This window comes from Glossina fuscipes, unplaced genomic scaffold (genome assembly GCF_014805625.2).
Source record: "Glossina fuscipes isolate IAEA_lab_2018 unplaced genomic scaffold, Yale_Gfus_2 0, whole genome shotgun sequence".
NCBI classification, from domain to species: domain Eukaryota; kingdom Metazoa; phylum Arthropoda; class Insecta; order Diptera; family Glossinidae; genus Glossina; species Glossina fuscipes.
The window spans coordinates 8,725,766-8,742,256 of NW_023998414.1; the positions used below are offsets into that span (position 1 = coordinate 8,725,766).

The 16,491-nt window shown below is 31.8% G+C and overlaps 1 protein-coding gene across 6 annotated transcripts in view; it reads right to left on the bottom strand.

Moving 5' to 3' along the window:
• Window positions 1-16,491, bottom strand: part of LOC119644668 — a 207,260-nt gene that overhangs the window by 61,273 nt on the left and 129,496 nt on the right. For 4 of the 6 annotated variants that reach the window (XR_005248552.1, XM_038044335.1, XM_038044337.1 and 1 more), the window contains exon 2: window positions 13,344-13,379. The exons of 1 other annotated variant lie outside the window; for it this stretch is intronic. Coding sequence is in view for 3 of the 5 variants with exons in the window: in XM_038044335.1 (XP_037900263.1) it covers window positions 13,344-13,379 (36 nt within the window). In the remaining 2 variants the exon portion in view is untranslated. Of the gene's footprint in view, window positions 1-514; window positions 938-13,343; window positions 13,380-16,491 lie in introns of those variants that run through there. One more of the 6 variants, XR_005248551.1, reaches the window with a different exon arrangement.

A 16,491-nucleotide genomic window follows, 5' to 3' on the forward strand; every position in this document is an offset into this window, starting at 1 on the left:
ATGTGTGTGTGTGTGTGTGTGTGTGTGTGTGTGTGTGTGTGTGTGTACGTGCGTGCGTGCGTTTGTACAAGTGTGCATGTGCTAAAGCAAACATTTCATGCACAATAGAACTCTTCTTAATATCAAGTGTAATTCCTCTTGTTCCCGTTTTCTTTCTTTGCTCTAGTTATCTGTACAGCATATATATATAAACACACACACACGCACACACACATACACATACGTGTATACCTACAGAGAATGATGAGGATGACGACAACAACGACGCGATGATAAGTTAAGTTAAAGACCAACAAATCTAGGTAAAAGTATATGTACGTATGGATGTACTATTATACATTCATGTAAAGCGGTATAAAAGACCGCACTCATTAATAAATATATAGAAGTAATGTCACTTCAAGTAATAGCTTGTTATTATTATTATTTTTATTATTATTATTATTATTATATATCACTGTGTTAATTTGTTATAAATAAATTGAATACAAATACCACATAAACAAACACATACACAATAGCGTAAGTGATAAGCATACGTTGCCAATATTATTATTATTATTATTATTATTATTAGTAGTAGTAGTAGCAGTAGTAGTATTATAATAATAATAATTTGGTTGAAGAAGAAAACGGTGATGTTACTTGAATACTGATATTGTAAAAAACATCAGTGACAGTGGTGATGATGGAAATGGTATAGCATTAGTATTTGTATTGGCTGTCGTGATGCTGGTCGTGATGGTGATGATGTTGAAAATGATGATGTCGCTGTTGTTGATGTTAATAGCATTAAATAATCCGCTTTAATGCATACGAAACGACAGAGGCAAATATTTGTAGAAACATTTAAATTTTTACTTTTCTCTCTATTCGTTTTTTGTTCTTCTTTTCTTTTTTTTTTTTTTTTTATTACTTTCTTGTTGAATATAAAGCGAACTCACTTCTCTTTTTGTTTAGGTATGAAAGCTTATTGTTGTTATTATTATTATTATTATTATTCTTATTATTATGATTTTGTAAACAAATTACAAATGTCTTCGTTTTTGATTTTTTGTTAACTTTTTCTTTTTATTTGCTTCTTAGCTTTCTTGTTTTTTTTTTTTTTTTTTTAAACACTAATGAACACAATTTATTCTAAATTTTCTCTTATTATATTCACATATGTATGCAAAAATATCCTTATTCTGGTAATAAATAAATACACATAGATTAGTTAAATTTTTTTAATTTATTTGTTTTTTCAAAAAAAAAAAAGTTTTTATTGCTCTGCTGAGACAACTCATATGGGATGAGATAACTTTTGTTTTTTTTCTTTTTCACAATTTAATGAATTAAGTTTTACTTTTAATGCAGCTTATGTAGGAATTTTTGGTTTATTTATTTATTTATTTATTTATTTTTTTTTTCTGTTATTTTAATTTTATTTATTTAATTATATGTATATATATTTTTTTTTATAATCATATGCTCTTATGCGCTTTGCTACAAGAAACACAGGTGTTTTCTGATATTTTAGTTAATTATCACAATAAAATCAATCATAATAATAATAATAATAATAACAATAGTGATAATATTAAAATAGAGAACCGTTATGCATTGAGAAATTAAGTGTCATAACGTGTGTTAATCGAACGCGCTTTTCGGCTGTTTTGTTTTTTTTTTTTTTTTTTTTCTTTTGATTAACGGCTTTAAGATATAACTGTGTAAGAAGATGCTGCTGCTACTACAACTACAGCCACTACTACGACGACTACTATTTTGCGTACTGCAAGCAGGCGGGTTATTGAGTTTTGTTACAAATGACAATGTTCTGGACTAAGTAATGTTGTATACGTTTTTGCGGTGTTGCAGATTATTTAGTATTATGCTCCAGAAAGGGATAAAAATTTCCATAAAAATACAGCAGCAGCAATAACAACGATAACAATAACAACAACAACAACGATAACAACAACGATAACAACAAAATGTAAGCAGCAGCCGTAGCAAAAAAAATCTGCATACAATGTTTATAAACTAAGCTACATGCATAGAGAGAGAGAGAGAGAGAGAGAGAGAGAGATGAGACCAGACAGAAATTTACAATATGTTTGTTTTTCTTTCCTGCTTGCAAAGAGATACTCTCTCGTTCTCAATCGCTTTATTGTTTGTCTCTCTTAGAAAAAAAATAATAATAATTCTCTCTAAAATCCATGACAAGAACCAGCATCCAATTAGTGATAACCTTATCTGCACTAAGTAATATGCTCTGTATACGCATGGACTACAGCCAATCAGAAGAGAAATAAGAGAAGCAGTAAAAACTCCAGTAGTAACATCAATAATACAATGAAAAAATGATAAAAAGAATTCGGAAAGATATTCTTTTTCCTTTTTCTTTCAATTCTAAAAATTATAATAATGAAAATCTTACGAAAATTTATGAACAGTTAGTTGAAGTGAGAAATGATAAGAATAAGAGATTCTGAGAGAAAGAGAAATTCAAAGAGAAAGAGAGTGACAGATGAAGAAATGGAGAGAAGCTCGTGTGAAGCATCAAGTGAGAGGTTAACACGGTATTGCCATTCTTGGTTAAGATTCTTTGGTATTTTCATATATATATATATATATATATTTTTTTTTCTTATGTACTACGTGGAGAGTTAGTTGGTTGCTTTGTCTAACTAATTACAACTACATCTTTATATATATATTCATATCTTTTGAAGCGTATGTGTGTTGATTACGTCTAAGAAAAGTATGTCACAGTGAAATGTCAAAAATTTATAGGGTTTGTAGACATTTTCGGTGCCATCATTTCCACGTAAAGATTTAAGCCAAAACTTTGACAATCAAAATTATCCACAAAAATTTACCAACACACACACACACACACACACACAAACACACACATACACACATACATATATACACTCATGCACACAAAGAGTAACACACAAACACACACATCTCATTGTATGTATGTATGTGTGAAAAAAATAAAAATAAAAAAAATTAACATTCAAAGCTGTTAAAGAGTAGATGCGCACTGATTAAGTGGAGATTTTTTTGCATTTATTTTATTTTTCGTTTTCGTTTTGCATCTTGTTAAGAAGGGAGAAGAAGAGGATGCTTGTATCAAAGACAAAATTATCACACAAACACAATTACACATACGCACGTACACACACATACTTATATACACACACGCGCGCGCATAAACATACCTATATATATATATATATATATATATATATATATATATATATATATATATCGCCAATTAAATGGTTATAAATTTTCAGTTTCTAACTAAATCTTCAAAAACGTTCCATTCCATCATAAAGAAAACTTTTGCGAACTTTGTTTACTCTTTTTTCCCTTAGCTAAGACAATTTCTTTTTCCTTCTTTTTGATGATTTCCAAGCAAAACTTCTCAAGTTTTGACAATGCTTTGGTTTTGTTTTTCATCACACACACCCAGAAAAAGCAAAATTTCTATAAATGATTACACAAAACATTTAGTAACAATAGCAACAATAACAAAATTCGCATAATTAAAGAAAGATTATAATGATTTACCACATAATTCTTTTTTCATTTGAATTGTTTGTTTTTCTCAAAGATTCCATTGACTTTTGCTCTTAGAAAAATTTTTATTTAATTTTAGCATTGATAGCAATAATAAATTCGTTTTGCGTTTTCTTTTTATGGTTTAGGGTTTTTATGAATTATTTTATTTATTATAATAATAATAATAATAATAATAATGATGATATTTTTGTTAAATTTTCTTTATATGTTATTTTTTTTACTTTTTTATTTTTATTTTATTTATTTATTTATTTTTTTTTTTAGGAATTGTTCTCAAAAACGCACACACACGCACACACACACACTCACTTATATATATACTGTATATGGTTATTGCGCGCTCTAGTTTACCGTTAGAAAAGCGTTAACGTACACGTACGTCTGCCACACGTCTGACAAATAACAGTAACTTTTCACAGATGCTGGAGCAGAAATTTCCGTTTTCATACTTCAGCATCCCGTTTAAAGCTTAATAAGAAGCCTTATATAGCAAAATCGAGCAAACCTATTATCATCAATGCTGAAAGAAGCACAATATGAAGAGAGCACTCAGGAAGAGCTAGAAAGGCAGTGAGTAGAATTTGGTTTGATTTTCTCAATACATCCTTTTCTTTTACTCTTATTCTCTTTCTCTTTCTCTTTTCCTCTCTATCTATCTCTCTCTCTCTCTCTCTCTCTCCGTGCCTCGCATTCCCGCTTTATCACCCTATCTCCCTCTCATCCTTTTGATATTCAGCTTCACATATTGTTTAGTTTATCAGCAATTGTTATCACTACAGAGAACGAGAGACTGACAGAGTGGAAGATTGCAAAAGAAAAAGAGGCAGAAAAAAAAAAAAAGAAGAGAGAGCGGCATGGATGAAAAAGAGAGAAGAAGAAGGAAATTTCAAAATCATTTGCTTATTGTAAACTTTCGTCTTTATTGATGAAATATTCTATTGTATGCACGTGTCGCGCCCAAACGATATATACAAAACTCTCACCTTCCCAGAGCATTTTCTAATAAAGAGTAAACCAAAAGCAAAAGTAAAGAAAATCACAAAAAACATTGATGATAACAATCTGCATAAGTTAAAGCAGAACGTAAATTCCGGTGTCAGTCAAATGCGCACACACATCTATTCATATACACACACAGGTAAACGCAAGCGGGCACACATACCTGCCTAATATGCTTTTCATACTAAATATAACTTTTATTACTTTGCTACAAGTGTTACATAAAAATTTCATGTAATTTTTTTTTTTCTTATGTCTCCAGTCAAATAAATCTTCTAAGCAAATCAGTGTAGTGTTAAATTTTGATTTTTTTGGTCTCATCACGGTTTGCCCGCGCTTACGTTGCTTATAGATATATATCGAATATTAACTTATTAAAAAGGTGTAAATTGTTGATGTCCCTGAAACATGCGCCCTGAACTCCATAATGTAAACGCTCAACGCAACTGTTGAGCAATAAAATTTCTATTTATTTATACACATATTGCGACTGCATTTCGAATCCATCATAATATCACTATATTACGAATTCACTCCTAGCAAAAGATGAACATCAAATTCTTCAACTATTGCTGTTGCTGTTGCTATTGCTGTTGCTATTGCTGTTGCTGTTGCTGCTGCTGCTACTACTACTTTAAATTTTGCTTCGTTTCGTTTTTCACAGCGAGCCTTCCTTTCCTTTCGTCATGCTATGGATGTTAGTTGATTTTCTCCACATATACGGCATCGTTTGTGCGTGTGTAAAACTATGCGTACGGCTAAGGCTATGCGTATGTGTCTGTGTGCATGTGTGCGGGCATAACAATTGACACAGTGACACAAAATTTTCTGTTTTAGTCGCATGCTGAATTCCATCACACAGATATTACATACTCGTAAACCGCAAAACGGGGTGATAACTGAGAATGTAAGCATCAAGAGAGCGGTATATTAAATATGAAGAGAGATAGAGAGAGATAAACAAAAAGAGAGGTAAAAAGGGATTGAGAGAATGAGGGAGAATATAGAGCTAATATTACAGAGTGTTAAATAAACAGACGCACACCTTTTTGCGTTCAAAGCCCATCAGGCCTTATGATAATAAATATGAGCCCGGTTTTTGCAAGAAAGAGAAACATGAATAAGAAAAAACAAAATCAAAAAACTCGTCCGAATCTCGTCCATTCTTCTGCAAATTTGAAGAGACTGACAATCAAGAGAAATTTTCTCGTTCTTTTTACTTTTGTTAAGGTACAAATTCGTCAAATATGACAGTTGTTATCAGTATGTACGTTACGCATATATGTGAATATATATATATATATATATATATATATATATAGGTTCCCTTTAAATCATATTTATATATGGATGTGTTTGCACATTTTGGATGAATTTCTCTTAAGTTACACCAAAATTGGGCTTAAATGGATGCTAAAATACATCATACGCATATTAATGTCTTTGAATATGTGCGGTTGTACATGTATATGACGTGTGTATGACGTGTGTATATGGTTGTGTGTAATCATAGTGTTTAATAAATTTTGACATTGTACGAACAATGCCAACAAAACCAACAAGTAAGTGCAAATAAAGAAAGCTCAGGTAAAAAGGCGGGCGCTCTGGTCCTTACTTCAACACTTCCTACATTAATAATTGGATTAGTTTAAAATAGCTGTAAAGAAGTTTTCGGAATCTAACATTTAACATTAACAATTGAAATAAAAATTTAAGTTTTCCGAGAGACGAACAGTTAAGACGATCGTGCGGTAAAGAGCAATAAATTTTTTTTATATGTCAAGGCGCTTTAGCCGGCCGATTGTATTAATAGCGTTCATATAAAGTCTTTACAAGACCCTAAAAAGTATTCGTATAAAGTTTTGCACCCTAGTTACTTTGTAAAAATACTTTAAAGCTTGTCCGTCTGTCTACCCAGCCGATATCTGTTCATGTGTCATGTGTTCAACCAATAGGTCGCAATTTTCGAGATATTTCATGGAAACTTGTAACACCGAACATATTTTCGCTCAAGGAAGAGCGTTTTAAAAAAATGATCCAGATCGAACCACCTCTTTGATCATTTTCTATACAACACCGTTCTTTGAAATGTCGCTAACTCTATTGTGCGAAATGATGGATTAATCGATTATAATATTTTCATTTGTTTTTAAACAATTTTAGATTAGTACTTGCTTCCATTGCTTGCCATGTTTATAGGTGAAGTACCGTTTCGTACTAAGATGTGGAAGTCTGGTAGGCACGTGCTCCATTAGTTTTTGCGGTCGTTAGGTCTCGCATAAAAAGTAGGCAAGCGCAAAGAATGGCATGGCTGTACCAAGTCAAAGTTTCATATTATAATGCAACTCATTCGCTTAGTACTGTCTTCGCTACGTATATCCAAGTATTGAAATATCTGAGCAGATTCTTATCAACTTTGTTATATAGATCTGCAAAACTGTCTTCGCTACGTATATCCAAGTATTGAAATATCTGAGCAGATTGTTATCAACTTTGTTATATAGATCTGCCAAATTTCTTATGAATTAATATGCGATGAATCAATCGCCGATTACCGATAGCATGAATATAATAACTAAATTCTATAAGAAGATATTTAGAGAACGAAAAATTTGAAGTTTTGAAGTCTTGCCCTAGGAAATATTGACAAAACTATGGCTAACTATTAACTAAGCTACACATCCTTACTTATACCATAAACTTATTAACATTAAACATTCTTTCCCTACATGGAGTTATTTTCCATTATAATCCATATAAGGCGGTCCGGCCCCTTGCCGAAAAACAGAACAATATCATGTAAACTTACTGCCACAGACGGACATATCTGTTGTAAGGTTGCTCTATTTTTTATACCAAAACAACATTTTTCCATAAAGCATTGTTGGTGGAGCGCTGTATTGAGATGTACTTCAACCTTGAATCAAGCAACGCAAGTAGCCTTATGCAATCGTAAAGCCGATAAACGGACAAACAGGTTTAATCTGGCTCGAGGAATTGATCTGAATCCATTGGTTTATGTCAAGCCATTCGGCCTTTGGCATATGTCCGCATTTACTTTGTATTTACTCTCCAGTGAATAGCGAGAGATATAAAAAAAAAAAGCATAGAAATAAGAAGAAAGGTACTGGAGTCATGAGCAACACGAAAGTAAGTAATCTGCGAATATTCATTCAGGCGATCTATCGATCAATATATAGGTGTTTGCCTCGTTCTGCCCAATGACAACACATGTGTATGTACATATGCATTATATAGACTCGTCCCTGTTTCTTTAGCTTCGTTTGCAATTATTTAACCTCTCACGAAGTTTTCGGGTCGCATAGGTCCTGTAAATGTCGATAGTAGTGCTCAAGGTCATTAAACCAGTTGTTATTGTAAATTGGAATTAAAATAAGAAAATTTTTATTTTTTTTTTGCAAATTGAAACTTTTAAGACGTGCCATCAAAACTCTTATGCTTACAGACAATGTCTTCGCTATGATTTATGCAGAAAAAAAAAAAAAAAAAAAAACAAAAAAAAATATATGATTAGTTCCTATGATCTAGTCACAAACTTTAACATTATAACTAACTCCTGGTGCTTTTCCTTAAAAGAAGCGATGAATGAAGATAGAGATTAAAACTATGATTCGCTTTATCGAAGAAAAAATGCATCTGTTTTACAAAATCAGTTAATATATTCTCCACTGTTAAGGGAAAGGATTGGGTAGAGAGAGGGATAAGGAAAAGATAAATTAATGCATGGAATATAAAAAATAACTCACAACAAGCTACTTGTTTGCGTTATTGCTGCTCGGAATAGCAGTAAAAGCAAAAACAACAAAACCAACAACAACCACAATAACAATTGAATAACTTAAATAAATATGTAAATATGTATGTGTTTTTATTATTGTTACTATAATTGTTGTTTTTGTTATATAGAAGACAATGAATAAAAAAACAAAAAAGCCGTCCATTTTAAATGAAGTGTACATGCTTACGCACCATCCTGGATATATTTACATATATATACATAAAAATATACATCTATATATATATATATATATATATATATATATACATGTATATACAGATATATGTGTTTATATGTAGTTGTGTAAATGACAACTTGACAACGTAAATCAAGCATATGCACACTCTTGAGAGCGAATGTAAGAGTGAATAATACAACCAAATACATACATAGGCACACGAAGAAAGTAAATGTTATGTTGAATCTCATAAAACTTGTTAAAAATTTTTTTTTTTTTTTTTTTTTTTATGTAGTGGTAGTAAAACGAATGTACTCAAAAAAGTTACAAAAGAGCCAAGAGAACGGAAGTGTCTGTACGCGTACGTATACGAGGGGGTATTGTTAAGACTGCGTTAACTGTAAAGTGTAAACTGTAAACACTACGCTTGAAAAAAGGAAAAATTAAATGAAAAGAACCTTATGAAAAACAAACACATTTACACGCACTTATCTCATTATTTGTTATATGAAAAAGGCAGCAAATATTTTACTTTAACACGCACTTGAGATCGATTAAAGTCAATTTAAGATAGATAGAAAAAAATGCATCATTTTTCGTTATTCTTCTTCTTTTTTTCCTCTTCTTTTTTTTTTTTTTTTTTTTTTTTGCTGATTGTTGCAACAGTGCGTATGTGTTAGGTTTTTGCGAGCGAGGATAATAAAATTTCATATTTACTTGTCATGTTCACAGTTTCACGCAACAAAATAACATGAAACATTCTGCCACATTATTAAAAATGTTACACACATGCAAAAATGGTTTACGCACACAGCACATAGATCGTCGTATTACGTAAACCTATTTAAAAAAAAAAAAAAAAAAAAAAAGGCAAAAATACAAGCACACTAAGGCAAGGCATATATGTAGCCGTAGCAGTAGCAATAAAGGCATATGTAAAAATGTATAAGAGACTTATTTTAATTTCATTTTCCAGTGCTTTGCCATGGTAACCAATACATATGGTGGAACTTTTCGTGGCCGCACTAACGCTGTTACATACATATAAAAATGACCTTTACTGCTTTCGATTACTCGTTTCAAATAATGCCTACATGCGACATTTTAAATAACATACACACTCTTATTCATACGCACCCACCTTTAAAATTCACGCACACATACACACACACACACACACAATCGCACATAGAGGCAAACGCATACACATTTATGTGCAATATGCATATGCATGCCCACCGAACATACTTTGTGCGCCTTTTTTTTCCCTTTTTTTTTTATTTTTTTTTTTTTCTTTGCATGCAATGAACTTTAGTACGCATTGTAATAACAACGGTGACAACATGGATTAAATGTTCATTACTACATATGAATACAGCGAATGGAGGTTTAAACTTAAATTGCTTTCGTTACATAACAGAGTTAAATGAAATTAAATAAGCAAAAAAAAAAAAACAAAACAAAAAGCAAAAGAAAAAACTAATAAGAAAATTATATTCGGTCGTGAGCGAACCTTCTATACCCATCACCATTATCCTCAAAAGACAAAACAAGTAAAAGAACTAAATTTTCATTCTCTACTAAGGAGTTGATTTTTCTTATTTCCAACATAAAAATTTACTGGCAGTAAACTTGTCAGAGAAAATTAAAAAAAAAAAAAAAAAAAAATGGGTTTTGCGCGATAATTCGGAAATATGAGTTTTCAAAGCACCAGTCAGTTACTCGTGTAAAAAAAAATGACGGGCAGCCGAACATACGGATGCACTTAGGTGCATTCCAAATTTGGAGCTGATCAAGAATATATGTACTTTGCAGGGTATTCGAAGCCTGTTTCTGCGCATTATAAAAATAATGAAAAAATAAATAATATTGGGTAGGCATGGTCAATTGTTTTGTACAGGCACTAGAGGATTTTGTACATTACGCTGCTATAGTTTACGAGTAATGAGCAAGAAAACGAATTTTTTAATCAGTTTGAAAAACCAAGGTATTCTCAGTTAACGTGACACTATGGGCGTGTTCTTCGATCGATGTGAACTATTTTCCACACTAATCTGCGTGCAACAACTTGCAATGTTTCCACCGAATTTGCTTTATACTTGCGGCCAAAAGAATTTTTACAACCGAAACACACAGACGGACAGATGAACCGAATTCGATGCTGATCAAGAATATATATATTCTGTGGGATCTTTGATGCTGCCTTCTGGGCGTTGCAAACGTTTTGACAAAATGAATACATTCCGCATCGTTCGTTGATGGGTATAAAATTAACACATTGGTGCATAATCAACATTATATTATCACGTAATTACCAAGATATATAAAAAAATTATATCAAAATGAAGTGAGAAGGAAACGGACACATGAAATAATTCAATACTCGTAACTCTTTTTTTTTTTAACAATTTGGACAAAAGAAAATCTTATAAGTTTTTTATTTACAATAAATATAGATTTCTTTCTTTTTCTTTTATAAGTAATTCAATGCAATTAATTTCTATATACATATAGTCGCTAGTCTTCTTCTAATTGTCCATTGATTGGTTTAAACTCGTCTAACTTCCCGAAGCTGTTATCCAAATTGAATTGAATTCAACGGGCGACTTCGTAGTGATGTTGTAGATAAGTAAATGGTCATCACGCTGTGTTGGGAGAGCAGGGGTCGAGCTCTTCATATCGCTGGTATACAAGAACACGTTTCATACAAGACTTTCATAAGTGAAGACGATCAATATATATATTTTTGAAGCCCTTGAATCGAAACCGTATCGTAACTGACTATGAAAATAATTTCCCAAAAAAAAGAAAAATTATTGTTACTATGGACATGAATTAGTGTCCAGGGTCGATGCATGAAATGGGCCAGATGCATACACACACACAGCGCCGAAATATACGCCGAAGATTCCGAGTCAATGTTACGAAACGTATAAAAATTTATCATTTAACCCAACGACGAAAGCTGTTGGGGATGCTTCGAAACGGAACATTTTTTCAACCGCTTCCCGTATATAGTCTTATATTGAACAGTAGTTATATAAACAGCTATAGGTTGGTGTAGGATATTTAATAATTGGCCGTGTTGGCCAATAAGCCTTTTTAGCACTCGATTATGGGTGTAGGGAGAAGACGCGTCAATTGTGTCAGAGTAACTGGTAAGCAGGATAAGCACAAATATATATGAACAAACGTCAGCGAGATAGACAACAACAGAGAGACCTAAAATCTTAAATCGATCAATGAAATGTTTTCTGATCGATATAATAAACGTTGGGTCTATCTGAAGTCCTTCTGCTACATGTTATACATACAAGCGTACATATTTTATACATCCGTTCCAAAAGTAGTATAGGGTACAATTATAGTTGGTTTGAAAGACTTGAGCTTTCACCGATGGTTTCTGGTAACGTCTTCCATTTTTAGTTCAGGGTTCCATTCCGGATTACGCGCTGCATTTACTTTATTTTTGCTTTTCTTTATGTGCTTATCGGTTTCTCGTATCTATTCTATCTATACTTCGGTCAATCAATTTTGTCAATTATTTTCACATTTCTAAGCAAACAGCGATACATAAATACATTCTCGCCGTTTCAATAACACCCACGAAATGTTAATACTTATTTGATTTCAACAATACATACATACACTAATAATTCGCTAAATTGCATGAGACAATTCATCTGCTTTTGTGTGCAGAAAATTGATCCATAACTTGTTTTATGTAGGAGAACAATAACAAGAATCGTTATTGATACACGGAACAGGCGACCTGTGTTCTGTGTTATGCTCTTAATTAAATTTTATATTAAAGCTAATTCGATCCTTTTATTTACACCCTTACCACATAGTTATGACAGGCGACCACATGTTTCTATTGTAACGAGAATATCCCTAATAAAAGTTACAACCATGATCATCAGGTAGATGATTGTAGATGAACAATTACAAAATTATGTCTTTCTTTATCTCTTTATTTAGAGTGCAATCTGTCTCATTTCAAGAAAATGAAATAATTTTTCTTCTATGAAAAGCTACAATAATGTTGATATATGTTCAATGGCCAGTCAAGTCATCTATTAGTGTAATCTTGCTTCACAAAAGTTGTGGAATAATTTGTTACTTCTCCTTGGTATTTTCTTTTTTTTTTTTTTTTCTTTCTTCTTCTTCAACATTTAATAATAATCAGTTAAATGGGTTTGTTTTTCATCGAAAAATTTCCGGACTTTACATCTAATATAATATTTAGGTTATATTTTTCGACGAGACATAAATGTGTTTCCTAATCTTTTCAATCCGTTCTATGTTTTTGTAAATGTTGCCTTTTGAATGCATGAAATTCATCCTTCAATTCGCATAAATAGAAAGAAAAATAAACGCTTTTACGTTAAACGAACTTAATCATCGCAACACGTGAATCGACACCGTTAGCTTGTATCACTTTCCTTTTTTCTGAGGGAAAGCACCCGAACAAAGCGAACACTTTAGCTTAGATTGCTTCCATTTACCAAATTATCTTTCGTACGAAATTTACGGGAGCCTTGCATTCACTTATTTTTACATCAATTTAATGAGTAAGTTTGGCGAGCCGTCACAGTCGTCACAATCGCAAAAATGAAGATGAGAAGTTGAAATTAGAAATAGGCATTCATTAATCGGCAAAAGAATATGAGATTAGAAAAAAAAAAATAATCGTGAGCTCTTCATATACCATGTAAAAGAAACTAAAACTATTTTTGTCCGTAATCTTCAATTCCGCGAATAAATTTTTAATAAACAATCACTTACAGGTTCGTGAGAACTATTTACATGCTGGGTGCACACCTGAAAAACACAAATATAGTTTTGTTATTATTATCTAACACATCTAGCAAATAAAATTAGGATGTGGATTAGCAAGGAAAACTATCGGCATCACTTACGGCCGAGAGTATATTAAGTTCGTGCCGACGAATGTGAAACGCCGAAGGACCTAAGATAGATCCAGCTTTAATCGTCTCAATCGATCATTATAGTACTTTGACAGAAAACTTAATTGAACAAAATTTGAAGCACATAGGTCTATTTTTTTGGACACCACTCTAATGGGGTCTATAAGCGAAGATGTTAGGATGAGAACCGCTATTTAAAAACTATATTTTATCTATTCTCTAGACAAGTGGCTATCTTTGCTTATAATTAAGTCATTTTGCGGGACATTTTTTTTTTTAGAACAAATTCGAAATTCGAACGAAATGCCTGTCAAACCGCAATAGACGACAAAATCGAATTAATCGACGAAAACGTAGGATACTATGCATTATAGGCAATTTTTATATATCAAAACTGTCGATCTTTAAGAGAGTTAAAAATGCTCATAAATCCCATCCGGACAAAGGTAACTTCTTGCACGTTATTGTTTTTATTTCAGTTATCATAAATTCCAATGGGAGTGAAAGCAAACAAAAATTTATATACAAAAAGTAGAAAATTTCAATAACTCGATACATACTCATACATGTTGTCAATTTTTCTCAAATTTTAAAAGCGAAAAACTTTTCTCACAACACCAACAACACAAAGATATTCAAATCTTTCATTTTTTTTTTTTTTTAGCATATTTAAGAAACATTTTTAACTTATTTACCAGAAATACTTTTATAAATAAGTATTGATGGAAATTATTTGTGAGCATACGTGTGCGTGTGTCGGTGTGTGTGTGTGTTTTTTATCTTATTTTAATTGGTTCTTTTTTTTTTTTGGAAAGCATTAACAGATTAAAGTCAGTGGGACTTTCACCGCACTTGTGAGTCTGACGATAATCATCCCGGAACTACCGATAAGTATTACGTTGGGAGAAGCATCCAGGCCTTAGCTCAAATCGTCTGTTGCAGCGTTACGTGTATCGTCGTAAGCGCTCCCCTTCTCTTAACTTAGTCTCACTTATGCCTTGCCCTAGGGTGCATATTTCTGGATAAAGCGGGCCTGGTTATCTCGCCAGGTTATTCTAAGGCACTCTTTCTCCTAGAGTCTGAGTTAACGCCTCTTTCGCAGCTGCGAACTAATAATCTTCAGCCACATGCGTGTGTGTGTGTGTGTGTGTGTGGGTACAAATATTGTTTACCAAAAAAAACTTATTCGACTGTCATCGATATTCATCTCTTACAAGACAGATAAGAGAAACGTTGAATGCAAACAAAAAATATATAGATCTAGACTACATTCTAAGATAAATGTAAAACTGTTTACTAACGAAATAAACTAGAAAAAGTTACAAATTCAAAGCAAGTTACAAAATCAAAGTAATTTACTGACAACATCTTCTAAAACAATTAAAACAATTAAAAAGGAATTTTATCTGTGAAGATGACCGCCGTTCTAGGAAAGAAAAAAGTAATTACTCCTCACCGCCAGCCAGTACGGTTTCAGTTGTAAATATCGTATCGTATTAAGCAAAGTCGTCGCGCCGTTTCGAACATCAGCGACCGTATTGAATTTATATTTAACGGCAATGGCTTACTTGTAGACGTGATACTCTTATGTATATCCTGCTTATGTCTCATTTAAAAAAGTAAACATTTCTATATTAAAGTTGACAATGATACGTAGATCGAAAATATTAATAAAAAAAAAAAAAAAAAAAAAAAAAAAAAACAAAAGTGTATCCAAGTATCCAAGGGAAATGTTTTTAATCTAATACTCTATACAATTTTCATTTCAGTATATTAACTAACTTGGGAAAATCTCGTCTAAGTGAATCGAGTCTTAAATAAGCAGATTAAAAAGGCGTTGTATACTGGATCTTCCATTAGGCAATTAATTCATTTTTGTTCTTTAAATGTATTTTCATGGATTTTTCAACCTTTAAATAATTTCTTCTTTTTTTTTTTTTTGTATTGTTATATGTTGTTCCCATTTGAGTTCAATAACTGATTTCTCTTATAACATTCACTTACTACCTTTTCGACGAATAGATTGTAAATTAGATATGAAATTAAAGGCAAAAAACGAATGGTGTTAAAAACAAATTTTTACATACTTTTTTAAAAGCATCAAAAAAAACTTAAAGAAGAACAGCCGATCATTTGTCTTCAAATACATATTTCAAAGTTGTACGCATCATGTACTTACCCTACGTACATCTGGGATATGTATGAGTTAAGGAATAAGTAAAAAAGTACACACGGTATTAATTGCATGTTTTTTTTTTTTTTGTTGTTGTTGTTGTTGTTTTCACGTGCGAAAATGGTTTCGCGCATTATCTCTTTAAAGCAAAAATGTTTTGCAGTTCGTAAAATTACTGACACAAAGAAAAACGTTGTTAAAGAACTTAAGTTGAACCTTATTTTGTTATTTTTGCACTTATATTATTACTCTACGTTTGAAAAAGAAAAAGAAAAAGAAAAAAAAAAAAGGAAAAGGAAAAGGAAGAATGAGCAGCGAATAAATGGTAAAGAAAAAAAGAAAGCAAAAAACAACGAAACCACTGCCACTAAAGATGCTTAAAAACTTGGAATAGTTCTAAAGTCTTAACAAAAATAAACTGAAACAAGCAAGAACATCGTACTCGGGAAAGTTCGACCTTCAAATCCCCTACATCATTTCGACCAGGTCAATTACTCGTTTAGGTAATAAAATATGAATAATAACTCATGTTGTTTTTCCCATGAAAACCCGTCGTAGAGGAAAAGCCCTGCTTAATTATGATAACCCTTACGGATCTAAAAAAATAGACCGATGTGAGCGAAATTGCTCGCTGTTCATTTTTTTGAGTTAATTTGCTACTATGGACCGATCAATTTTCTTTAGAAAATATTAAAAATGAAACCTTTTTTTTAAGAGATTACCATTTATAGGAGATATTATATAGAATGGATTCAAAGAAATAGGCCGATGTGGTTCAAATTTGATTTACATAATTCGTATATAAGATTACGCTCTTGAAAAAAATGTTCAT